The sequence below is a fragment of the Gambusia affinis genome, linkage group LG02 (assembly GCF_019740435.1).
Source record: "Gambusia affinis linkage group LG02, SWU_Gaff_1.0, whole genome shotgun sequence".
NCBI lineage: Eukaryota > Metazoa > Chordata > Actinopteri > Cyprinodontiformes > Poeciliidae > Gambusia > Gambusia affinis.
In genome coordinates, this window is record NC_057869.1 from 26739124 (window position 1) to 26764615 (window position 25492).

Genomic DNA, 25492 nt, shown 5'->3' on the forward strand with positions numbered 1-25492 from the left:
GAAGTCAGCCATCACTTAAATATGTGACACACAATCTCTGGAGGGGTCCAACATATTTTCTATGATATTTTCAAAAGGAAAGTTAGGAGGAAGTGATATTATTGACTTTACAGTCCTAATGGCTGCAAAAAAAAAATGTATATATATATATATATGTATATATATATATATAAATTGCTCCCCATTCAGTTTAAAAGGATATATCCATGAGTACAAGAGAAAGAGAGAGAGTTAGTGTGAGGAACTGGCGTTAAGACCACTCCTCCGTAGGTGAAGCGGCTCTGATGATGGATGGATGTTCAGATAAAGGTGCAGCAGAAGCTGCAGAGGAGCTCACAGTGACCCACTGCAGTCGTTAGCATGTCCTCCCTCACAGCTTTCCAAACACTCCTGTTCCTCACAGCCTCCGTCCACGGTAAGCTGAAGTTTTATTTCCCCTTTTTGACATTTTATTTCTGTTTGGGATAGATTAAAAAAGCACATTCTGTGCCACAAACATTTTTCTTTGTCTCTCTTGTCATTTGCTTTAAGATTAGAAATGCTAAAAATGATCGACAGGAGTGTTTCTCTGATAGGAATTTCCTGGAGGATGAGCAATAAAATGTCATCCGTGGAGAGTCAGTGGTCGGTAATTGGGTGTGGGAGTACAGAAGTGGAAAGAAAATATCTTCAGGACATTAAGTGTGATACATGTAGTCTGAAACTGAATGTCTGCATCCATGTAGATATTAGAGTCTGGCTGCAGTGATATGTTTTTATGTCTACATGTAGTAAGTGGGATGAGGTTACTGTTCAAAATAAAGCAACCCAGTTGTTTAAAAATCAGTTGGCATTAGCCCGGCTTTGAAATAGCTGATGTAGTTTTTTTTTTGTTTGTTTGTTTGTTTATGGCATTTTTAAAAATCATTTCATGATATAATTTCTCGGTTTTATGCATAAAAATACGCAGATGCTGAATGTAACCTGTTCTCTAAGACCCAATCAGCTCACGGGATCATTTAGAATAAATTTATGCAACTCGTCACCACAAAGTACTATGTGATTTTGGAGCTGAAGGAAAACAAAACATCGTTCTCAAAATGCTCAATGAAAAACTAAAATCTAGAAAGTGTGGCGTGCATGTGTACTTGGATCAATAGCAAATACTGTACATAAAACCTCTTGGAGTACGTGTTCCTGCCTGATTAGGTTTTTCTTCATGTTACACATTTCAGTTTTATAAACATGTCTGTGTGGAAAATTACTTTTTACTTTATTTTATTTTAAAATTTTTTACATGCGCAACAAAATTGGTGTGATGCGTATCTAATTTGTTCGCTCATGTGAGAGCAGGTTTATGATTAAAGCATAGACTTCCATCTGTTCCAACATGTCAGCACTTCCCCTGACAACCAGCTGTTGGCAACAACTGTCACATGGTGAAGAGGCTGCGGTCAATCAATGACTACATTAGTTGCCGATTATTTTGATAATCTGTTAATCACAGTTAATCGCGATTAATCATGACTAATAATCACGATTAATCGTTTCAGTAATAATTCTATTTACAAGCTAGAACTCTGAAGGTAAATAATTATAATGACCAATGTTTAATATTATATAAAGAATCTATTTTTATATTGTATGGCCTCCAAAGTGTCCCAGTTTGGTCCTTTGGCTAATGCTCATCATTTACTCATCATGTCCCCCCTTTAGTAGTTATTCATGGCATGTTTGTGGCTTTGTGTGGACAAGCTGTGGCCACTTCCTGCTCCTCCATTGCTGCCTGTGCTGAATCCCTCTTTGTATCCTTCCCGTTGCAGACAACGGGCAAAATGCGTCCTCCTCCCAAACGTACAGGAAATGAACTCCATTCCGTGTGAGTCCGCGGTGACCATGCGTGACCCGGTGGCGGACCCTCAGGTCAACGTCACCTCCAACTGCTCTTTGGCCGCCTCCAACCTGACAGCCGCGGAGGACGTCCCGCAGCTCCCCACCTTCACCACGGCGGCCAAAATAAGAGTCATCATCACGTTCATCCTGTGCGGCGTGTCGGCCTTCTGCAACCTGGCCGTGCTGTGGGCGGCGCACAGGGACGGGAAGCGGAAATCCCACGTCAGGGTGCTGATCGTCAACCTGACTGTGGCCGATCTGCTGGTGACCTTCGTGGTGATGCCAGTGGATGCGGCGTGGAACATCACCGTCCAGTGGCTCGCTGGGGACTTTGCGTGCAGGCTGCTGATGTTTCTGAAGCTGCTGGCCATGTACTCCTGCGCTTTCGTCACCGTGGTGATCAGCCTGGACAGGCAGGCCGCCATCCTCAACCCTCTGGCGATCAACAAGGCCCGGATGAGGAACAGGATCATGCTGGCGGCGGCGTGGGGTATGAGTGTGGTGCTTTCGATCCCTCAGGTAAGGTCAGTCGTGCTTGGAAGGCAACATGACCAAAAGGTCAGGTCTGATGTCGCCGCTGTTATATTTTTAGATGTACCGTTTAGTTACTTCTCTCTCAGAACCAACTGTGTCTACGCTGCATGCAGGGTTGGAACTATCGATTATTTTAGTAACCAATTATTCAGTCGATTAATTGATTAACTGAATGAAGGAAAAATCGGCCCATTCTGTAGATTTTTCTTTCAATCACTTAAGGCTTTTTTTAAAATGTAAAATATTAGAAATACATTAAAGATGCAAACAAACAAATAGTCCAGCATTTTTTTTTTTAAATGCAATAAGATAGCATTCCTTTAGTGTACGCTTCTGATCATTTCTAGATTCATTGATTCATTTTTGCATTAAACAATTAATAATTGGATAGCAAAATGTACTTCACAGGAAATTTTGTATTTTATAGAATTAGAACAAGACAACAGCACAACATGTCTTCTTGAGGAGTTCTGGTTAAAAATATTTACAGACAACATTTTAAATCTTAAATGCAAAAGTGCAAATGTTTCATACAGTTTTGGCTTCATGACTGGTTTGAGTGTGTTGTTCTTTCAGCAAACCTCTTCTTTTGAGTCTTCATAGGGTAGTTAACAATTAATCCAAATTAGTTGATAATTATATCAACAATGAATCATTTCAGGCCTATGTGCATGTGATTTGATGATTTCCATTTGAGCTAATCTTTAACCACCTTCTAACTACCAAACCAACTGTTGAAAAAGCTTTTTTTTTTTTTTTTTTTTGCAGAAACCTCAGTTCATTTTAATTCACTTCAACAGAGATTTTACATAGCAGAACAACACAAAGTAGCATGCAGCAAAAGGGAAACAGTTTTCAAAGGTCACAACTAAAATCGGAAAAGCGTGGCGTGCGTTTGTAAACGAGATAGGCACATCCAGAAACATCTTTTCTTTTCAACACTCTTCCACAAAGGCCGTATCCGTGTGGGACATGACTTAAACCCGTCACGTAGCTGGCTATCAGGCTCCATATTTAAATGAGCCGAGTACAAATGCATGCCACACCTTTCAGATCTTTATTTGAAAAATCTTCAAAAAACATGCCACCATTTCACCACGCTGAAGTTGTGTGCATTGTTCTGGCGCATAAAGTCTAAATGAAAAAAACGCCTTTTTCAAGGCAACACAAATCAGTTTCAGTTCAATTATTTTAGGCATCAGGAAAATGAAAGCACTAGAGAAAGATATATATATATATATATATATATATATATATATATGTTTAGAGTTTTATAATAAACTAATGGGAGTATAACTCTAAAAATAGCTGATTAGCTCACAATACAAATATTAGAGTGTAGAGCAGATATGGAAGTTGCAAATCTTAGCGAAGTTGGATTCCTTATGACGTTCACTCTTGAGGTCAAATGATGTAACTCTGAACAGAAGATCCCCAAAGTCACAGAAACATCATATCATGCTCCAGTTAGCATGTGAAATGTCAAAGCTCATGACTGCCAAAAAATGAAGAAAAGACAAAAAAAAAAACACCCCCCAAAAAACCCTGAAGATATTTGGCTTTTTGAAAGTTGAGAATCTTTTCTTTCTGAAATGACACGTCAGCACAACCTGGACCGACAAAGCTCTATCTGAATAGACTACAAGATCTTGGAACAGTTTCCTTTGAGCAGATGTCGCAGAAACAGAAATCTTTAGCCAGCATGCCAACACAAACTTCTCATTTAAAGTCAAGCGTTGTGTTTGATTTTGTAGTGATATTCTCTGAAGGTATCTTCAGAGTAATATGTAAACAATGTTCCAAATCTCATTGCTTAGGAGCGATAAGTACAAAATAAATAAATGAAAAATCGACCAAAAATCCCCCCACACTGTTCTGGTCAACTTGTTGACTAGTTCTGTTTAGAAAAGCATATTCCTGTGTTAGAATGTCCCAGTCAAAGCCCAGACCATAAAAATAGTTTTTCAAGGACTCACCAGGACATCTGTCAGAGTTGAAACTATTTGGGCAAAAGGTTTCAGCCTCTAGATGTATAAATCTGACAGAGACAGACATCAAAACACAGTGAAAGGTGGAATAAGTATTAAGTGATGGGAGGCTGGAATCACCCTGAGCTGTTCAGTGTTTGCTTGTCAAACAACAAAAAAAAAGAAAGACCTCTCACATTTAATCCCAATAAAATATATCAACTTAAGTTGTCAAAAAAAAAGAGAGGCATGAATAAATCTATGGGATACTGTAAAATCTCAATTCTTGAGTTTTATGAGGTAAATAAACCAAACCACGGCCTCTCCCAGTTTTATGGCTGGTATGATTCATAGTGAGGAACAAAGGGTTGTTAGACTGCCGTAAGGTTATGCTGTGAAAAAGAGAGGAAAGTTGCACCCCGCTGCTTTTCCCACACAGATTCACCTTGGCAGTGGAGATTTCACAGCGGTGACTGTTAGCACAAATCCTTGGGTTGCACCACGTTTTCATTTAGCCTTGCAAAAAGAAGACAAAAAGTGAAGCGAAGCGCGTCACGGGTGATGGAGTAGGAAAACAATCTGTCACAGAGAAACAAATCATTTAAGAAGACAATGTTCCGTGTTGGACTTGGCAGCAGATTGCAGTACGAGCTGCAGCCAGTTATGGGAAATCCTGCCAATCCACACCACCTTTGAGCTTCTTGGTGAGGCAAATCACACTCCTGTTTGCCCAGGTGGAGCATGGGAACATACCAGTGAGCTATGAAACTAGAAAACAATTTTTTTTTTTTTTTTTTTTTTTTTGAATATTTATCCAACTTTCTTTATTGCATTTTACAACTTGACACACATCAATCATTAGTACACTGAAAACACAGTGGTTATAGATGGAGAGAAAAAGAAGTTCAAGCTGATTTCTCCCAGAACCCAGCCCACCCCAAACGCACCCCGTCCAGGTCCAGGCACAAGACAAACAGCCTGCTGGGATCCAGTCCCTGTAGCAGTTTCTAGCAACACGACATACACACACATCCATCCACACACATTCAAAAGGAGGCAAGAAAAGAAATAAAGAAAAAATAATATTACTGATACTAAGTAAATAAATGAATATATACTTGGGAATACATGTTATTAAGTTAAACAAGTATACCAATAAAATACAAATTAAGAAGGAAAGAGAAAGGAAAAAAAGATAAAATAAAATAATAAAAATAATAATAAAAAAAATAAAATAAATAAATAATAATAAATAAATAAATGAATTATAAGATGAAGAATATATATCGGTTAAAAACCAAAGAATTGGAATGGATATCAATGAGAAGGCCTACAGATAATTTCATTTTCTTCTGAATCAGGTAGCAAGGTCATGGTACCCACAATAGATAGGAAAGGTCTCCAAGTCTCCATAAATTTACTGGTGGAACCCTTAAGTGAAAATCTGAGTTTTTCCAGCTTCAGGTTGTAAAGAACTTCTCTGACCCAGTAGTCATGAGATGGGGGGACGTTTAGTTTCCATCTAAGTAGAATAAGTCTTCGAGCCAAAAGGGTAGTGAAGGCTAGGGCTTGTTTCAAAGAACGCGAAAGGCCCGGGTCTGGAGGGATGCCAAATATAGCCGATAATGGATTGGGGAGAATTGTCTGATTATATGCTTGACTTAGTGTTTTAAAAATGTTACCCCAATACCCGATTAGCTTTGGGCACGCCCAAAACATGTGGGTATGGTTAGCTGGCGACTGTCCGCACCTATTGCAAATGTCGCTGACTGATGGGTAAATCTTTGCTAATTTTGCATTTGTGTAATGCACTTTATAGAATATTTTGCACTGTATTAAAACATGCCGGGCACAGATCGAGGACTTATGAATTAAATCCTTGGCAGCCTCCCACTGCTCCTCCTCCACCCTAGCACCCAACTCCCCCTCCCAGGCCGTTTTAACAAAGGCTTCAGGTCTTGAGGTGTTATTATTATTAATAGAATTATAGATGAATGAAATACATTTTTTCCGTTGTGGGTCTAATTGTAGAAGGGTATCTAAAAGTGTTTCAGGGGGTCGATTAGGAAAGTGTGGAAACACTTTTTTAACATAATCCCTGGCCTGAAAGAACCGAAAGAGATGAGAATTGGGCAGTTGGAATTTGGATGAAAGTTCAGCAAAGGATGAAAAGGTATTATTGTTATAAAGATCCTTTACAGTCTTGATCCCTCCGTCGTGCCACAAGTTAAAAACTAAGTCAGTGACTGAAGGCATGAAGTTACAATTTTTAGCTAAAGGAGTTTGTATCGAGGGTCCATGCAGGCCAAACTGTTTCCTGAATTGGATCCAAATCCTTAATGTGGCTTTAACTATGGGATTATTCTCTATCAGGGAAAGGGGAAGGGGGAGCTGAGAGCAAAGCAGAGAGGACAACGAATAACGGCTAGATGCCCTTTCAATCTGCACCCAGGCAGGTGAAGCCTCAGCATCACACCCCCAATATAATAGTTTCTGTATATTAGCTGCCCAGTAGTATTGTCTGAAGTTGGGAAGAGCAAGTCCACCCTCACCGGTTGGGGACTGTAGCACTGATTTACGAAGTCTGGCAGGTCTTTTAAGCCATAAGAATTGGGATATTTTCTTATCCAGCTTGTCAAAAAAGGACTTTGTAATTAATATAGGAACATGTTGGAAAAGGTAGAAAAATTTAGGTAAAATTACCATTTTAACCAGATTCACCCGTCCCATCAAAGATAATACTAGAAAACAATTTTAATAAAAATATAATGCCGGACTGGTCATTTCACGGACTAAAATGGCTTTCCCCCTCAGATCTTCCTGTTTCACAACGTGACCATCGTCCATCCTGAGAGGTTCACCCAGTGCACCACGTGGGGGAGCTTTGCCACGCGTTGGCACGAGACGGCCTACAACATGTTCACCTTTTCCTGCCTGTTCCTGCTGCCGCTGGTCATCATGATCACCTGCTATGCCAGGATCTTCCATGAGATCTCCAAACGACTGAAAAAGGACAACCGTAAGTCTGAACTTGAGTGAATCGGTTCATTCTCATTCTAAGTCTCTAGTCTCGTGTCTCCCCAGTGCCCACCAGCGGAGTACGTCTGAGGTGCTCCAAAAACAACATCCCCAAGGCGCGGATGAGAACGTTAAAAATGAGCGTTGTGATCGTCTCGTCTTTCATCGTCTGCTGGACTCCGTACTACCTGCTGGGACTCTGGTACTGGTTCTTTCCCGACCACCTGGAGGACAAGGTGTCCCACTCGCTGACCCACATCCTGTTCATCTTCGGGCTGGTAAACGCCTGCCTGGACCCGCTAATCTACGGCCTGTTCACCATCCACTTCAGGAAGGGGCTCCGGAGGTACTACCCCAACGCCGCCTCCGCCGGCGACGCGGAAAACACCACCGTCTTGACCGGATCGTTCACGTCTCCGGCCCTCTCGCTGTCCCTCAGGAGAGAGTTGAGGCGCCTCAGTCAGGAAAAGCTGGTGCTTTGCAGCGACAGCCACAGGAAAGCAGAGCCTCCCTCGCTAAGCAGCAGCAGCTTTCTGGCAGAGGACAGAGATGTCCATCAGTCCAGTCCTGAGAGCATCTTGTGAGAAACATGATGAAAAGCTGGGCGATAAATCGATTTGATCAATTCGTCAAATTTTTTTTTTTTTGAAGACTGGATTTTATTATTTTTTTCCCACCACTCGTTGGGTTTTTATAGTTCAAAGTGATGTTGGCGCCATCTTGTTTTGGGAGCTGCTGTTTATTTGGACTTTGAATTCAGGTCAACTCTACGACAAAATATAAAGCTAAAATGCATTTTTTTTTTACGAGAATAAAGTGTTAAATTTACCGGAATGCAGTCGTAGCTATAAGAAAATAAAGTTGAAATCATACAAGAGTAAAGTCTTAATATTATCAGAACAAAGTTGCAATATTAGGATAACGAAGCCGTCAGTTTACGAGTACTCCACCACAGAAATCAACCAAAAAAATGTATCAAGGTTATTTCTTACCAAGTGACTTTTTTCACTTAATTTTAAGATGCTTTTCTGCTAAAATTGCGTCTTTATTCTGGCAATATTATTCTGCTATCTTCTCTTAATTAGCCAAGCAATCTCGTAGCCTGGCCCTAGCACTCCGTCATTCAACTCACAGAAAGGATGATGGAAATAAGCTACTTTTTGAAAATACTTCCTGTCATTTGTGATTTGTTTTTGTAGAAAAGAGAGCACAGAAGACAAATCTAACAAAATCAAAAATTGAATCTTGCATGAATAAAAATAAATCAGTTTTTATTTTTAAGCCGCATCGTCCAGGCCTGATACTAAACACAAAGCAAAGCTTCAGGATGCAATCTTCTTCTACTGTTTTTTTTTCTTAAAAGAGACGTTTTATGAAAGCGAGCAGCTTTTTGTAAATTCTAATCTGTCAGTAGCTACAAATGAAACTCATTCACTGTGTCTGATTCAGACTAGCTGCCGGCTCCTGTACTGCTACTGAGTTGAAGCAAGGGCTGAGAACAGAGAAACAAAAGTAGGTGTCTTTGAAGAAACAAAAATATCACATTTCATATCCTATCAGTGACTCATTTGTCGACGTTCGCCTGATGTTTGCGGCTCTGACGTGTACGCTGCAACGCCGACGCGGTTTTCTGCATGTTTCCCCATGCTTGTTCAAGAGCTTTGTTCCTGTCATCCACAGATTGCGCTCTGCGTAGAAAAACAGGAGAAAGCAGTTACAGCGTAAAGATGTCATACTGTTTGTTCTGATTCATTCTGGGAATAAAATCTGTAAACATTTGTATATTTGTGTATATAGAGAGTTGTGATGCAATGTTTGCCGCTTTACAGGGTCCTTCTGGGTTTTCTTTAGTCACACCTTAATGTTTCAGACCATCAAATGATTGTAAAATCAGACAAAGATAAACTAGACCAACACTTTCTTTGTTCTTTCCCAAAATGCATTCAAGCCATTTTGACTCTATGTGAAGAAATCGCCCCCTTCTTAAATTGACCTGTTCAAAGTGACTTAAATAGCCCCTGTCAACATGAAGTAGGCTAAAAGAGCTAAAGGAAATCGACACATCTTTCCCCAATATGAAAATAAATCAAGAGCAGACGAGAAACAAAGTCGTGTGCAGACTTTGTTTTTAAGGCCTTGGGATTCCGTCAAATCGCACGGAAACTCATGATCCACAAAGAAACCAGAGAGCAGGGGTGAACCTTCAGACCAAAATGACTCTATAAGTGCATCGGCGTCTCACTCGTAAGGACAGACGGCATGCAAGCCTCACTTTCCGCACTAAAGTCAGTGTTTATGATGATTCAGCCATAAGAAAGAGAGACCAGGCAGAAATGGCACGCATAGGAGAGTCCTAAAGTTAAAACCACCAAAAAAAGAAAGAACCCAAAGGTCCCTCTCGTGTTTGCCAAGAACATCTTGATGACTTGTTGAGAAAACATTCTGTGGAGACAAACAATTGGACCTTTTTTGAAGGTGTTCATTCCATTACATCTGCCATAGATTTATGGAAGCAGGAGTTCTGCTTTCAACCAGAAAGTCCTGAATGAAGACGTCCAGCCATCAAGTGAAGCTCAAATCCACTTTGGTTATGCAGCAGGACAAATATTCAAACCACACCACCAAACATGAAGGTTTAGGAGACGCTTAGTCGAAAAACAAGAACTTCAATCTTAAGAAGACACTCCAAAGTGTTTAAATATAAACAGAGTTACCAAGCAGCGATGATGTGAAATGTAGTAAAGTCACAAACGTCTGTCTTGTGAAAAACAGCTGAAAATGATTCCATTTAGGTCCACAAATCGGCTGCCGTCTGGAGTCCTAACCTTTGCTCAAGATAGACGTTGCAGATTTCCTCCAGGGTGCCATGGTGAAGTGAAGGCTGTCTGGGACAATCAATGTGAGGCTTAATGATGTCAGACTGACTGAAATAGAAGACAAAGAGCCGACTCTGGTTTTGCCTCTCCAACAAATCACTGGTTTCCTGGTCACCTGGGAGACAAATGAAAGCCTTCAGCTACATGAATGACTTTTAGGCAATATGCGGGATAGTAATAATCACCTCGTATGAGCAGCGCTCGCTGTTCGGCATTAAGCGTGTAAACGGGATTGTACAGAGAAGCGATTTGGTGGGATGTCGGAAGAGTCAGGTAGCACACGGTTTCTCTCTTGATGGCTTCTGTCAGGAACATCTTTCCACTTCTTTGCATGATAAGTGACTAGTTTGAGGAAGAAAAACAGAAGCAGTACATCGATACAGCAGTCCGGAATAATGTTGGTTGAAAAATGGTGCATTTTTGTCCTCCAACAGATTATGTGTTCCTACCACAGCCTGCAGGAAAGGCACAAGTATAGCAACAGTCGGGAAATCCCTGCTGTCTTTTGGTCTGTGATATTAAATAGAAAGTAAATGTGTCAACACAGCACATTTACTTTGTTTCTGTAGGAAAATGTTAAATATGCAACATTTAGGTAACCCTTGGAAGTGCTGGATGGTGTTGGACCGCATGCCCAGTCCTGCAGTCACCATGTAAATTGCTCCGTTTTTACACGACACCAGCATTCTGACCGGTTCTGTGCCCACAATGTCACAGTCCTGAGCAGGAACAGACCAGTTATCAACAAACTGTATCCTGGAGAAGGCGATGGTTTCTTCTGGCACCAGAACAATTGAGACCGGGGCTCCTAATGGGAAGAAAAGACAAAGTAAGAATTAAATATTGTACTAACTACAGTCCCCAGTCCTTACTTAAGACATAAACATAAACATTTACCACCTCTAGTCCATAACAAAATGTGAATTCTCAGACAAAGAAGAAACAAAACCTCTTGAGTCATTCAGAAAATATTAACCAGTGTAGGGTTAGGGTTACAGAGTTATAGTGTTAGGGTTTTTTTTTTTTTTTTAACTGTAAAGGCAATCGAGTAAGTAAGCCAGTTAAAACTTATGGTGGAATATGGGGCGTGCTCCGGTGGCGTAGAGGGTAGGGCGCCCCACGCTTGGAGGCCATCAGTCCTTGACGCGGCCGTTGTGGGTTCGATTCCCGGACCCGACGACATTTGCCGCATGTCTTCCCTCCTCTCCTTCCCCCTTTCCTGTCAGCCTACTGTTGAATAAGGGACACTAGAGCCCACAAAAAGACCCCCTGGTGGGGGAAAAAACAACAACAAAAAAAAAACAAAACAAAAAAACTTATGGTGGAATACTAGGGCTAAACTACAAAATAAAAAAAATAAAGAGAATAAAGCCATAATATATTGATGATAATATGAGAATAAACTCGATTGATAATAAAGTTTGAATAAAGTTTTAGCATATTGAGGATAAAGTCATAATATTACCAGAATAAAGTCGTAACATTATGACCTTATTCTCAAAATATTATGACTTTATTCTCTTATTATAGCTTTGTACTCATATGATTAATTCTCCCAACTTTATGACTTTAGTCTTGCAATTTTATGACTTCATTCTCGTTACTTTCTTATTTTTTCTTAGCATGGCTCTAATTTTCCGTCGTAAAAACTAAACAACCTCAATACAAAACTTCGATGACTGACAGCATCAAATGGTTTTCTGAAATTCAAAAAATAAGGCTTAAATCACGCCACATTTAACTAACAGAAATTTGTCATGTGCCAATAAAATGACAGATGTCTTGAGTTTAGCTCTAAAACTAAAGACGGCTGGATGTCCATGAATGTGCCATTGTGACAACTTCACTTCCAATATAAAAACAGCCACTCCTGAAAATAAGTACCTAAAAAAAAACCCACAAACATAATTTTCTCCAGCATATCAGGTGAATACATCATATTCTTAGAGATTCTCTACAAGGTTTGCTCACCAGATTGTCGGTTCCAGATGCACACCATAGCGTCCTCAAGCCCGAGAGCGATTAAGTAAGTACATCTGCTGACAGCCGAGCAGAGGATTTCCTTCGCATTTGGCCACAGCATTTCTGGCATGGGTGTCACATCTGCTTCAAAAATAAACAAACAAACAAAAAGAAGTGTTTGTTACCACAAGGTGTAAAGATTCTGAATATTTAAAATAAATAAATAATTAGATGTTCTTCCTGTTTTGTTCTTTGGGGGTTTTTGCAGCAAATACTGAAGGAGACTAGTGGATCCGCTCCACCACACAGCGACAGCCACCGGGAGTCCTGCTGAGAAAAAGGGTATGTTTGCTTCAATTTGGTGTTTTAATAACAAGATGCATTTTGTGGGGCGGGGTTTTTGTTAATAGATGTGATTTTTTTTTTCAGGATAGAATAACAATAAAAAGGTCTTAAATCAGACATACATGCACTTCAACTAAATTGAAGATACATTTTCCTTAGCATGTTGCAGAGAACTGTCACGCTAGCTAGCATGAGTGCTAACTAGCATCGATGAAACAGGTTAACGTCTGAAGTCGCGTCAACGTCAACCCTATCCAAAAATGTCGACACTTTTCTTAAAAGGTTGGTTCACATTAATAAACCAACTAATTTAAATAAACTCAGTCAAATATTCTAAAATAATAGCAGGTTGATTTAACAACAAAAAACAAACAAAAAAAAACCAACAAAAAATACAGGTCCTGTCCCTATTTTCCTTGTCTGCTTTGCAACTTGCAGTGGAAGCTTTAGTGAGATTTTATTCGGGGTGGTTTTGTAGATATTTGACCTTGCATGTGTTTATTAATTTTTTGCTATTTAGTTTAGAAAAAATCAGTTGAAAATAAAAACTTGTGCACCACTCCTGTTTCTAAAATCAAATACCTGGTATAATTCTTAAATTTATTAATATTAGCCCAATTTTACTTATCGGAACAATAACAAAATTCACTAACAACGGCCAACACTGATTGTAAATGAATAATAATTGACAGAGCCACAAAAAGAATAGAACAGATATGACATGACATGCACAAAATGATGAATGCGTGTGAATGTCTCTCTTTTGTTTTGCATAAATCACAGTGTTCAGCTTTTACAGAATGCAACAAAATACCCTTCGACTTCCAAACCTGGGTTTGCTGTACTGTCACCGTTTGCCCCATTGCAAGGCAGGAGAAAGTGCTGAGTGCAACTGGTGGAAGAGACAATGCAGAACAAGACAATCGTTAGAGTCTCAAGGCTTACAGCTCAATGAAAATGACACAAAAGCATAAAACAGCTGCTTTTGCACAGGAGCCTTTAAAATGTGTTTAATATGTTTTCAGTTTAAACCAGCCTTACAAAAGAGAGAAGCAGTCTGATTCTAATCGCATTAGCTGCAATCTATACGCACCGCGGGCTTTCACGTGTCTTTGTTGTTGCAGCATCTGAACTGAAGGAATATTGTTCCTTGTGAGGACCGCTGCTTCTGATTACATCGACAGTCAGACAGTATGTCAAAAAGTCCACTGGCTTTTCTGCAAATCAGCAAAGGACTTGTAAAATGTGCTTACATGTACTAATCAGCCTTTAGTTTAAAACGCGAAAGTCCAAAAGAACAGATGTGGATCAAAGTTGTAATGAGTAAAAACATTTAAAAGATTTTTCTTTTACCCGTTGGAAGTGTAGGTGGAGAGAGTTTCATCATCAGCGTAAAAGGAGACCATTTCATGTCCGATACTTCGGTTAAATTTTCATCCTGAGGATTTGATAAAGTGTCTGAAAAGTGTGACTTCTTTAACCGATAAGTCACGTGGAGCCCATTCCACTAATGTCTCTAAAACAGTAAGAGGCTGATTTAGTAACAAAGAAATGGAGGATGTTCAAATAAAGGTCTTATATTCTTAATAGACCTTAAGCTATTCTAGAGTGACTTCTGCCTTTTCTGCATTAACCTGGAGTAAATTCTGACCTACACACTCATTAAGGGACTGCGACCATGACAGAAATATTAAGTTGTGTGTCATCTGCATAGAAGTGGTGAGAGATTTCACAATGCTGCTCAGTTTAGGCCAGGAGGAGAACATGGGATGAAAGCATCTCGACAGTAGAGCTCAGTAGAACCTCGTACAGGATCTCATCCACTAAGACCAAGGCAGAAGAGTTTGCTACCTCGCTGTTGATTAACATATATTGTTTAAATCAGGGGTGTCCAAAGTGGGTCCTCGAGGGCCAGCATCCTGCATGTTTTAGTTCTCTCCCTGGTTTAACGCACCTGGATCAAATGATGGCTCCTTAGAAGGCCTAAGAAGAACATTGACATGCTGAAAAGGTTGTTGGTGCCACCAGGGAGAGAACGAAAATGTGCAGTATGCCGGCCCTCGAGGACGGACTTTGGGCACGCCTGGTTTAAACGTTTCACTAATGCTGTCTCAGGGATCAATAAGAATTGAAGAACTCCTTCTGTTTCTCGTACATACGGAGTAAATTTATTGATAAAGTGTCAGAAGAGCATTGATTAGATATTGAGGTGTCCAGATTAGACTTTTCAAGAAGTTTAATAGTTGTTTTTCTCATGACAAAGGAGAATTACATACGCACCACGTATAAAGAGTTTGCAATATACCTAACATAGCCAAGGTCCTAACAGATCATTGGTCTTTACCTTTTTTAGTGATGACATCATCTCCAGCTCTCTCAGCCATTGCTCTACAGGAAACTGATAGACCTCTAGCCACACTACACCATTGCCTACGAAGATGTATGAAATCAGCAGTTTAATGTAAAGATCTAATCATATGTGTTTGTGCCATGGAAGAAGTTACTTACAGCTTATTGATGCAGCACCATAATGCCCACCTTCATGTAGGTCAAACGTCAGAAAAATGCTTCTTGCAGTGACATCTTCCTGTTTGACAAATGATTTATTCTTATTAACTTTGTTTTGGTTAGGTAGTATAAAGGAACTAAGTCCTAAAAGAAGCTAACAAACAACTAAATATCTAGTTGGAAGTAATATACCCACCATTATGTTGATAACATTGAGAAGATGAATGTCGTCTGAGTGAAATCCAAACACTCTGGCAACACCTGGGGAATAAAACACATAGATATTGACTGTTTTTTTTTTTTTTTTCAGAGCTTCCAGGTAACATAGAAGAAAACATTTTAAGATCCTCCTTTAAATCAGTCAAGAGTTATATTTCTCAGTACATGTGTTATCCTTGAGAAATATATTAATTTGACAAAAATGCTCTGCTACAGCGTCATACAAAATTATTGTTGTTTTTTCATATTTTGTCATACTATAACACAAACTTCAATGCATTTTACAAACTGACCCAGATAAGGCATTGTAAGGGATTTTATTTCTAGGAACTAAACACAGATACAAACTCTCTTATCTGTCAAAGACATTGAAAACCCAGGTTCTGTTTACTTTCCGCTTTTGCAATTTGAACCTTCTGTTTGTTTATCGAATTATGTTGGAATATGTGTCAGTAATGCCAGAAAATAGAAAAATACTAAGAAGTGTGGATACTTTTTTATTGCAAGGTACGTTAACTGATAAGGAGGAATGGAGATTTTAGCATTAGATTAGTGGCAGGTCTGTGGCATTCTACCCATGTCATCCACGGTCCCAAGCAGATAGGTCATCTCAGCCATTCTGGTCATCTGGATGAAGATCAATTCCAGCTGTGGTTGAAGCCATTCCGCAGCCGGGGTGAAAGAGGAAGCGCACCACACAGAGAGGCCCTGGGTGTGAGCCAAGCCTAGAAATCTGCCGTCTGCTGTACATGTCAGACAGTTGGTGTTCTCTGGAAGCTGACGCAAAGGCACAATTGGAAAGTACTGAAAAGCATGCTTAACTTTGTCTAATATAATAGAAAGCATGTCCTATTTGTGAGCTTTAACTGCCTCTATAATACAGATAATATTAGAACTAATGTAAAAAAAATTACATCTTTACGTGATTTGCTGCGTAATTATAGGGACGGTTTCAATCTTAATCAATAATATTGATTCATACTGTACTGTACCTGCGCCACATCGGTCAGTTCTAGAGAAGGCACCTGTACAGGCTCTGGTTTGGCGTCCTCTTTGCCAGCTCCTAGCATTTCCGCTGTATTCTAAGCATTCAGTACATAATAAAAATAATTATTCTTGCATTATAGGTTTACACACACCGCATATTAAGCTAATTTACTTTTGACGCTCAAGAAAATAAAACTGGACAACTTGATAGGCTTCGAACATCATAGTAATTGTTAACTGAAAGGTCGGAGATAATAGCATGGCTAGGATTGAAGCTGTCTGTCATTATAAAAACAATATAAGATCTTTATGAGTTTTACCTTTGCTTTTGGAAACATTTTAAAACGACTTCCTTGGATAGCGCCGTTAGGCAGTTGTCATGACAACCCAGCACAAGCAGAAGTCACGTGCCGATTTATGGCCGAACCTGCTCACCCGGATGACTATTTTGAGCAAAGACGTAAATTGTATTTCTCGAGCTGAATTTAGAGATGGGGATTTCGGCTCGTTTCTAAGATTAGGATCATTTGGCCAAAACGGTCACCTACAAAATTATTTTATTTGATAAACCCAGTAAAAAAAAAACCCAACCAAAATAAACGCTTTTACTTTTCCAATTCTTTCCTAAAAACAAAATTTCACTTATTCAAAAAAGTTTTACCATTTCGACACGTAATGCGCATTTATCAAGTGGAATAATAGTAATACGTGGTTTTAAAAACAGTCTTACATGTAAAAATCTAGTTTTATTCAAGCCTTATGTCAATACTAGAACCACTTTTTCTTATTTGGTCATTTGCGGTGCCAGGTCTGCAGAAGCAGAAACTGAAATTTAGCTCAACCTCAGTGAGTGGAAATGTGAGCAGTAGTTTTTAAGTCATTCAACATTTTATTTATTTTTTTAATATACAACTTTATGATTAGAATTGGTGAAACTCCCCGACAAAGCTTTTTGTAAAATGTATTAAAATTTCAATAAATTCCCACTTCAAATGGTTCAAATTACACAGATGTACAACCTCCAGACATGTTTGGTTAATTGGTCACTCTAAACTTTAGTAAGTGTGTGCGAGTGTGCACCCTGTGATGATTGATGAAGTTCCAACTACAGCAATAGAAACGCTGACATTACTCAAGATGGATAGAAGACAAACTCATTTATCAAACTTAAAGGGAGAGTAAAAAGACTTGCGGCAATTAAGACTTTAAATTTTTAAACATTTTATTTTTGAAATTTTCATACCAGAACAACAGAAGGTAAACATTGGTAAATGCACAAAGTCTCTCCTCTGATTCCTCAGACAGGCTCTTCTTTCAGCACCTGTGCAGCACACACTGGTCCCCTGAAAATGATCAACACTTATCCAGAACTGGGGGAGGGAAAATTATTATGGGGGTTTTACATTAATGCTTCAGAAAAACAAACTTATATATATATATTGCATCATTGGTCATGACAACAGATTTATGAAACATAACATTGATCCTGATGATACTTAAATATCTACTTTATTTATGAGAACCCCTGAGTACCAGAGGGGATATGAATGAAACGGATGAGGACGGTAGTTTCTCATGTCCAAATGAACTACTGACTACTATTACTATTTTGTTAGTACCTAATGAACCCTAATAAAGTGTTGCTGGTAAAATAAGGCAGACTGATATGCGTGTGTGTATAATGACCTCTTCTTCTTCGTCATATTGGCAGTCTGAAAACCTCGACGTCCAAACGTTTCACATTAAGGCTTCTTTGTCTCTAACAACATGGTGACACTCAGTTAAAAAAAAAAAAAAGAAAAAGTGCAAGAACAGTGAGCGACTGCTGCCAAAACGAATTCCTTCTTGGGGAAAAAAACAAAAACGAAGGCCATATGAATCTGCTGTGCAGGGATCATTCTGGAATCAATACACAATCCGTAAAAGGCAAGAGAAGCAAGAGAACCCAAGGACAGGAATAAATGAGATGATGCTCTTCAATCTTTCCCTGCGTCATTTCCCTGACTGCAAGCCTACCAACACTTTGATTTCAAAGCTCACATGACTAATGTCACAGGACAGAGATAAATAGGTTAAAAATAAATATGTCAGTAGTTCAATGCAAAAGAAAAAAAATGGAAGTTTTTTTTCTTCTCTAGGTTAAAATACTTCAGCAGATGTGCTAGTTTAGGCATTTTGGTCCGTTTACCATCAGATGCTCCAGAGACAGGGGAATGTGGCTAATAAATACTTTAAACTTAAGTGCATTTTGGAGACAACACAGAGGATGTTGGTTACAGTGAACTGACCGAGCCCTTTCTGTTATCTTCAAAGGGAATCTAAATAAAATAGAAAGTGACCTGTTGTCATTTTAATCTCGTCAAAAAGATAAATCCAGTTCTGCTATAAGTCTGGCTTCACAAACGTGAAGCCTTTTCCCATTTTGTGACACTGCAACCACAAATCTCAATGTATTTAATTGGGATTTAAACAGAAGCAACGTAACATAACGTAACGCAATGCAGCACAACGTAAAGCAGCAGAATGTAACGCAATGCAACATAACATATTATTTTATAGAGCCTTTACGGAAATAAAATCTGATAAAAGTGGCTTGGAAACGTGGTCTGCCCTCCCTAGATAAACTCCAGTGCAAACAAACATCTCTAAAAGTCACTTTTCTAGTAAGCAAAATCTACTCTAGCTGTTCAGTGAAGGCCTCAAAGGTTTGTCAGAGAAAAGTAGTGACCAAACAGCATCACGAGGACCAGGTCGCGGAGAATGTCGGAGGGAAATTTAAAGCAGGAGGAAGTGGAATAGTAATAACAAAACGAGTGTTGAGCAATATAAAATAGCCTTAATAGGCAGAAAGAAGACCTTTGTTGAAATTTCTGGTCAGACTTTGCCACAAAAAAGGTCTGGTCCAAAAGAGACTAAAAGACTAAACACAAAACAAAGAGAACTAATACTGAGCATTAGTCTGAACAACCTTAAGACATGATAGTGGCAGGATCATGCTGTGGGAATGCTTTTCTTCAGCTTAAGAGTTTTCACTGTATTTGTTAAGAAAAATACACTATGTATCCTTTTTCCTTCCATTTCACAATTATGCATGTCTTTGTTGCATGTCATCCCAATACAATATGTCAAAGTCCACCGTTGTAACAAAGTGTGAAAAGTCCGGCACACCGAGACTCAACATTTTGACAAACACTCAAAAAAACTTTTTAAAAGCTGTGAGCAACAAATGAAGTTGATTCACTTACGTTTACATGTGGGCAGCTTCTCCCATTTACCCCAGACAGGGTTATTTCTCAAAGCATGACTTCTACTACAATTAGTTATGTTTAGGGGAATGAAAAGTACAACCCCCCCCCCAAAAGCAAAACAGAAGCTGTACAAGGAAATATAAAGGGAATGATTTCACAAGTGTCAAAAACAGCAAAGTAAATAAGTTAAGGTCAAAAACTACATTGAAAAAAATTCCAACCAAATACCTTCTAGTGGTTTTTCGCTCAGTTTTATTATGAGAACTCTGGAGAATCGTCTGAGGCTTTAGCAAAAGTGTGTGGAGGAAGCTGAAGTCTCCTTTCAAAGCCGTTTATGTCACTGGTATAAATTCTTTTACACTCATGTTGGGTATGCAAAGTTGACGGTTTAAAAGAAACAAAAAACAAAAGCAAACGAATGCTATAAAGAGGGCTTGGAGAGATCATAGTCGATGATGAGCTGTTTGATATACGACAGTTTTTCATGAAGATACTCGCAGCGCTTCTTTTCCTCCCTGTAGTCTGGAAACTTCTGTGGAGAAAGGAGACAGCGAGTCAGGACATTTCGGTAAATCTATACAGAAAACACACACTTGTATTTAAAATACATCAATCGGTCCCCTCCATGGCTTTGCAATTCCACAGTTGCGGAAATTTATGCACCTTTTCGCTCAATAAACTCACTAAATTGTGAGTTTATTGCAAATTTTCAGCAAAAACATTGATTTTAAGTGAGCGCTAACTCCCACCTGCAGGTGGCAGTATTTCCTACTTCTACTACACTGCTGCCTCAGCTTTACTCCATGTCAAGTTATGGTCTATGATCGATTTGGTGAGCAACCAAAAGTCACATTTACCATCATATATAAACTCAAATATTGCAAATAATTCGTCTTGTAGCCTTCCTTCTTACTGATGCTTATGGGTGAAATGTGACAAAATTTGATAGAAGTTGTACATTTTCAAAGCTTATTAAGATGTAACATTTAGAAATTTGCTAGAAACAAAGATTTTACAAAAGTAGAGCAACAAGAAATGTACAAATCCAAAATAAACCTAAACACTTAAGCGCCGTTACCTTCCGAAACTTGCTGTACTTTTCCAGTATTTGGTCTTCCATAGTCTAAACAAACAAAACAAACAAAAAAAAGGAATCGCCAATTTATTGCAGTTGATATAGATTGTACAAAAACAATCACGTCTATTTCTATAGATAGATATGATGTTTGGCCTTGTTTCTGATAAGCAGCAGATTTGTACCTTATATTCCCGTGTGCCAGGAGACAGAGTCTTGATCTTGGAGCCCAGCTGAACAAACATGTGAGTTATGGCAGCGATCCGGGAGTGAAGGTCTTTGTACTCGTCGTACTCTGTGCAGAAATCCTCCTGATATCGCTGCCGCTGCTCCAAACTTGAGATGGGGCTGTACGCCCTGCAACGACGTCACAAAACCCAACACGCACTTGGTGAGGAAGTGAAGCTGTGAGGTGAAAATGGCAGCATGGATGTGGGAGTTTTAAGGAATAAATGAGCTTTAAATGTTACTTTGTTTATATTTTAATCTTAGGCCCAGTCCACAAGCGGCCGTGTATTTTGGAAAACTGCTAAATTTTTTTGCGTTTTGGCCTAAAATCCACACAAGATATCAGTTTTATACCACTAAAAACAATTATTTATAAAAACTTCCACTAAATTGGAGATCTCAGAAAAGTCTGTAATTGCGTTTGCGTGTGTATGAACATGGGAAAACAGAGAGTGTTACGACAAATAATGTGCCATTAAGCTTCGACACAATTCCCAATGAACATTGTCTTGAGTTTTATTAACTTTTTATTCTAATAAGTCATTTAAAAGTATCTTCTTATACCTCCACACAAATTCATTTTCTGGCACCATGTTTAATTCCTAACAGGAAGTTGTGGCTGTTGTGAAGCAATCTGATTGGCTGACAGGTTATAGTTTTGTACAACACTGCCCCCTGTGTGTTTGGCATGTTTACAACAAGCTTCAGGGAGATATTTGTGTGAGTTCATGTGGATGAAAACTTTTCCGAAATTGATTGCGGGTGTGTAATATCACGTTTATTAACAATATGATGGAGATTTTTCTTTTATAAACACCCGGTGTACAAAGGTGTACAAAGCCTTAGCTGTCAAAAAAAAATAATTCTGTTCCTTCTTCTCCTGCAGTGCATTAGTTTGCCACAAGATGGCAGCAAGACGGTCCTGAAAAATTCCACGATAAGCTTATGACTAATCACAAAAAACCAAACTTCCATTAATATCAGTTTTTTTGTCCAGTTAACGTCAGCGGAAAACAACATTTACCAGCAGAGACGGCACACAGATCAGTTACTTTACATCCTTTTTACACTCACAGCACATAATCCGGCTTCTCCTCGGAGGCCGCAGCACTTGTGTTGTCGGGATCTGCAGCAAACACATGAGATTAAGAAAATTCAATCAACTGCAGTTGAGTCAGTGCAATCATCGACATGAGGCCCGGCTATCGTCCGAACGCTAAGCTCTGCGTTTTGGATTCCCCGAGACCCGCGGAGCGCCAGGGTGCTTGTGCCACACGTCTCGGTCGGCGCAGACAGGATAAAAGCTCCTGGGTGTCGGGGGACCTCATGCTCCGCTGGAGCTGTTTCTGAGTCACTCAGCCACAGAAGACAGCGAGGACTCATGAGGGGTTGGCTCAGGGGAGCAAACACTGCCACGCTCAAGAGATAATACAGCAGAAACACACCGCCCATGCTGCTGTCAGATAGCCTCAGAGCAGCCTACAGCCCTCTCTCTGGTCATCGGTTTTCAGTGTTTGTGGTTAAACTCATATGCTAAGTGCAGCAACAACAGCTCTGACCAGGGCCGGATTTAGAAGATTAAGGGCCCCTGGGCTGGAGCCAGTTTTGGTGCCCTATCCCAGAATAATAAAAAGATGCAAATTACAGATCATAATAAGTAGTGGGCCTGTCACAATAACACATAAACACGCGATAAACAATGTTATTGTTTTGAGACCATTTTTAAGTAATGCAATGATAATGGCATAATCATATAAGAATACATTCTCAAATCTCAATAAGCTTTAAATTCTAAAGAACAATTAACCCTGCAACTGGGCTACATTTTTAAATGTTGAACATAAATTACAAAGTTTCTAGAAAAAGTTGTCCTTCACATAAAATGCCTGGTTGAGACCAATCCACCAGACTGAAGACGTTAGCCATTCAGTCTTTGGTAGAAATGGAGAGAAAAGAGGAAAAACACAAACTAATGCAAATGAGAATTATTAATTTGTCATGCGATTAATTTAATTATCATTTATTGCAACATGCCTAACAGGTAGGCCTACACATTTGCAGGTACAAATTGAAGGATGGTTGTTTTACAAAAAAATCTGGCAGATGGCTCCATTGTGCTTCCAAAAAAAGAATAATTTTCAATTAAATGAGTGTAGTTTAAATTAATACAAATCTGCCAATATGTTAATAATTCAGCGCATGAAAAATGAGCTGGACTTTAATATGAGGTGAAAGGCTTGTAAAACATGCACAGTATACACAAAAAAATTCATCTTTTTGGGTTTCCCTCCAAAAGTCAGACTGTGACAATGTGGCAAAAGATACAAAGCTCAGCCAAAATTAAGAGAATACTGCTTGCAAGCAAAATACAAATAAGGCAAATGAGCTTAAGAAAAACATATGTAGAAAAAAAAAAACAAGAAGAAGAGAAAGAGGACTTACTGTCAAGTTTTTCTGGGTTCTGCTTGAGATCGGGACTCGACTGCAGCCATCCGGCTCCTTTGTCACTTTTTAACTTCTCCCGCTGCTTTTCTTTGTGCTTTTTAGATTTCTTCTTTCTGTGCTGGCTGTTGTGGAGTTGCTGCTGAGTGCAGCCAGAGTCGCCCTGCGGCGTTTTCAGCTCGTTCACGTTGGCGTCCTGCTCTTTTTTCTCAGAAATATGTCCGTCAGACAGGCCGTGGTCGAAAGGAAAGCCACCCTGGGCCACAGTTAGGCCACAGGGGTCACTGGGAATGCCACCGATCCGCTGAGGTTCAGCAACGGAGATGAGACTGGGGTCAAAGGTCACAGCTACATTATCATGTGCTCTTTTAGTGTTTGCGAGCCCTTTTGCCGTGGACTGGTGTAACCTTTGGTCTGTAAGTTTTTGCCTCTTCGCAGCCAGTCTTTCTTGTGAGTCCAGGGGTAAAGAACGTTTCTAGGTGAAGAAAAGGGCAGCAAATGGAGAAACAAGACAGAAATAATAATTACATCTAAAACATTCTCAGAAAAATCCTTCACTCCTACATACAAAATCTCACTACAACCTCTCCAATGCTCTGAATTACACTACCAAACAAACAAAAAAGAAACGTGTGTGTTTATCAAGTCATGTTTGTTTAGTAATAAAGCATTAAAGGGAACCTGTTTAACCAAACATGACTGCAGCATTTCAGTGAAAACCATCACTGAAACCTTTAAATTTGATGCGTCATAGCAACACGAATGGTGCGTTTCCTGTTAACTCTCGTTCTGTTGACGTTGATGCTATGTAGTAAAAAGATCTTTTTCCCCAACTGGAACTTGTTTTAGTTTAATGATGGCTTACATTTGTACTTGGAAAACAATTACCAATAAAGAGTCGGAATACCGACAGGAAAAGTCGGAGGTCTTCGTGCCAACCCAGGTTTACAATTCAGCATCCAATATGGCTGCTGCTCATGTAAAACGACATCAAGGTTTCAGGTAGCACTGTGCAGCAAATCAAATTTAAATACCAAGTATTTAGCTCCAAATTAAATATTTAACCGCAAACTAAATATTCAGTTAGCATGCTACATTTTTTGTCAGCAAGGTAAATATAAAGTGGGCAAGATAAACTAAACTGAGGTCTGAGCTGAATACTTGGCAAGCTAAATATTTATTTTGCCACACATTTAGCTTGCTAGCTAAATATTTATTTTGCCACACATTTAGCTTGCTAGCTAAATATTTATTTTGCCACACATTTAGCTTGCTAGCTAAATATTTATTTTGCCACACATTTAGCTTGCTAGCTAAATATTTATTTTGCCACACATTTAGCTTGCTAGCTAAATATTTAGTTAGCCAAGATAAATTTAGGGCTGATCTAAATACTTTGCAAGTTAATTAATTAGTTTTCTGTCTCATATTTAGCTTGCTAACTACACTTAGCTTGTCAACTAAGTATTTAGCGTAGAAATTATTTAGAAATTTAGAAATTAAATTTAATATTTAATTTCTAACGGTGACATTTTTAAATGCACAAATAACATTTAGATTTTTAAACAATCGTCTCCATTTTAATTGTATAATATTTATGCATAATTTTCTGAGAAAATGTGGTGAAAATAAATAACCCAAATCATTGCTGTTATTTTTGCCTGTGTAGCTAAACACCACGCAGATCCGAGCTCCAAATCGGAAGACAAATACAACGAAGCAGAACTCCAAGAGGCCACTGCAACGGTCGGCTGATTTTTTTTACATCAACATTTTTAAATTAAACGTCCACTGTCGAATCCTGCTAACATAAAGATTAGTGACAAGAAAACATCCATTTACCACAGCTGGGGTTTTCGCTGCGTTTGGGTCCTCAGGGGCCGCAGGTATTGACAAGTGTGCTTGAACGTTGCGTGATTTATTGCTGATGTGGGGCTGAAGTTTCCTGTTAAACACACAGAGAGAGCAGGATACATAAAGCCATAAAAACACGCCGTCTGTGGAATTCAGAAAATGTCGAGCCAAACTCGCGAATTTATCACCCTCCATAAAGAAATGATCAAGACTGACAGTAGGAGGGGGGGAGTAGCACCTGCCTGAAGCTCAAAGCACGTGGAAAAGTCTCCATGTCTGAGCACGGCGCTGTAAATAAAGTCAGTTCCTGGCAGCAACAAAGATTTCATCTGTCTAGCAAGAAATATATTCTCTCAC

General features: G+C 39.2%; 3 protein-coding genes across 6 annotated transcripts in view; 1 reads left to right on the forward strand and 2 right to left on the reverse strand.

Annotated features, from left to right (window-relative positions):
- Window positions 1–297: 297 nt before the first annotated feature.
- Window positions 298–9173, forward strand: LOC122823086 (gonadotropin-releasing hormone II receptor-like). 3 transcript variants are annotated; one of them, XM_044102361.1, is made up of 4 exons: window positions 298–415; window positions 1803–2391; window positions 7188–7392; window positions 7442–9173. In XM_044102361.1, exons 2-4 carry the CDS (start codon window positions 1843–1845, stop codon window positions 7960–7962), a joined length of 1275 nt encoding a protein of 424 aa, XP_043958296.1. In that variant the 5' UTR covers window positions 298–415; window positions 1803–1842; the 3' UTR covers window positions 7963–9173. The 3 variants fall into 3 exon arrangements, with proteins under 3 accessions (XP_043958296.1, XP_043958277.1, XP_043958286.1); XM_044102342.1 differs by lacking the exon at window positions 298–415 and having other exon boundaries at window positions 1666–2391; XM_044102351.1 differs by lacking the exon at window positions 298–415 and having other exon boundaries at window positions 1669–2391; window positions 7458–9173.
- wdr93 (WD repeat domain 93) lies at window positions 8642–16687 on the reverse strand. 2 transcript variants are annotated; one of them, XM_044102330.1, is made up of 16 exons: window positions 16609–16687; window positions 16294–16383; window positions 15877–16078; window positions 15279–15343; window positions 15083–15161; window positions 14919–15004; window positions 13928–14012; window positions 13668–13791; window positions 13405–13466; window positions 12470–12556; window positions 12239–12370; window positions 10868–11075; window positions 10717–10777; window positions 10453–10609; window positions 10217–10382; window positions 8642–9079 (listed from the first exon to the last, which is right to left on the reverse strand). In XM_044102330.1, exons 1-16 carry the CDS (start codon window positions 16624–16626, stop codon window positions 8956–8958), a joined length of 1746 nt encoding a protein of 581 aa, XP_043958265.1. In that variant the 5' UTR covers window positions 16627–16687; the 3' UTR covers window positions 8642–8955. The 2 variants fall into 2 exon arrangements, with proteins under 2 accessions (XP_043958265.1, XP_043958256.1); XM_044102321.1 differs by having other exon boundaries at window positions 12470–12559.
- Window positions 16688–19771: 3084 nt separating this feature from the next.
- Window positions 19772–25492, reverse strand: part of LOC122823131 (RNA polymerase II elongation factor ELL-like) — a 35323-nt gene continuing 29602 nt past the window's right edge. The window contains exons 8-13 of the mRNA XM_044102424.1: window positions 25124–25226; window positions 23282–23756; window positions 21914–21965; window positions 20797–20968; window positions 20615–20659; window positions 19772–20068 (exon numbers count right to left, since the gene is read on the reverse strand). Coding sequence (XP_043958359.1) covers window positions 19958–20068; window positions 20615–20659; window positions 20797–20968; window positions 21914–21965; window positions 23282–23756; window positions 25124–25226 — 958 coding nt within the window. The 3' untranslated portion in view covers window positions 19772–19957. The remainder of the gene's footprint in view (window positions 20069–20614; window positions 20660–20796; window positions 20969–21913; window positions 21966–23281; window positions 23757–25123; window positions 25227–25492) is intronic.

Excerpts from the sequence above, each read along its gene's own strand:
- LOC122823086 (XM_044102342.1), top strand. The coding sequence starts at position 1,705 with ATGGCATGTTTGTGGCTTTGTGTGGACAAGCTGTGGCCACTTCCTGCT. Across the intron at positions 2,392-7,187 it reads TGGTGCTTTCGATCCCTCAG|ATCTTCCTGTTTCACAACGT; the intron begins GTAAGGTCAGTC and ends TTTCCCCCTCAG. Across the intron at positions 7,393-7,441 it reads ACGACTGAAAAAGGACAACC|TCTCGTGTCTCCCCAGTGCC; the intron begins GTAAGTCTGAAC and ends CTAAGTCTCTAG.
- wdr93 (XM_044102321.1), bottom strand. Across the intron at positions 16,079-16,293 it reads AACTGACCGATGTGGCGCAG|CTTCCAGAGAACACCAACTG; the intron begins GTACAGTACAGT and ends CCTTTGCGTCAG. Across the intron at positions 14,013-14,918 it reads TGATGTCATCACTAAAAAAG|GATGAAAATTTAACCGAAGT; the intron begins GTAAAGACCAAT and ends TCAAATCCTCAG.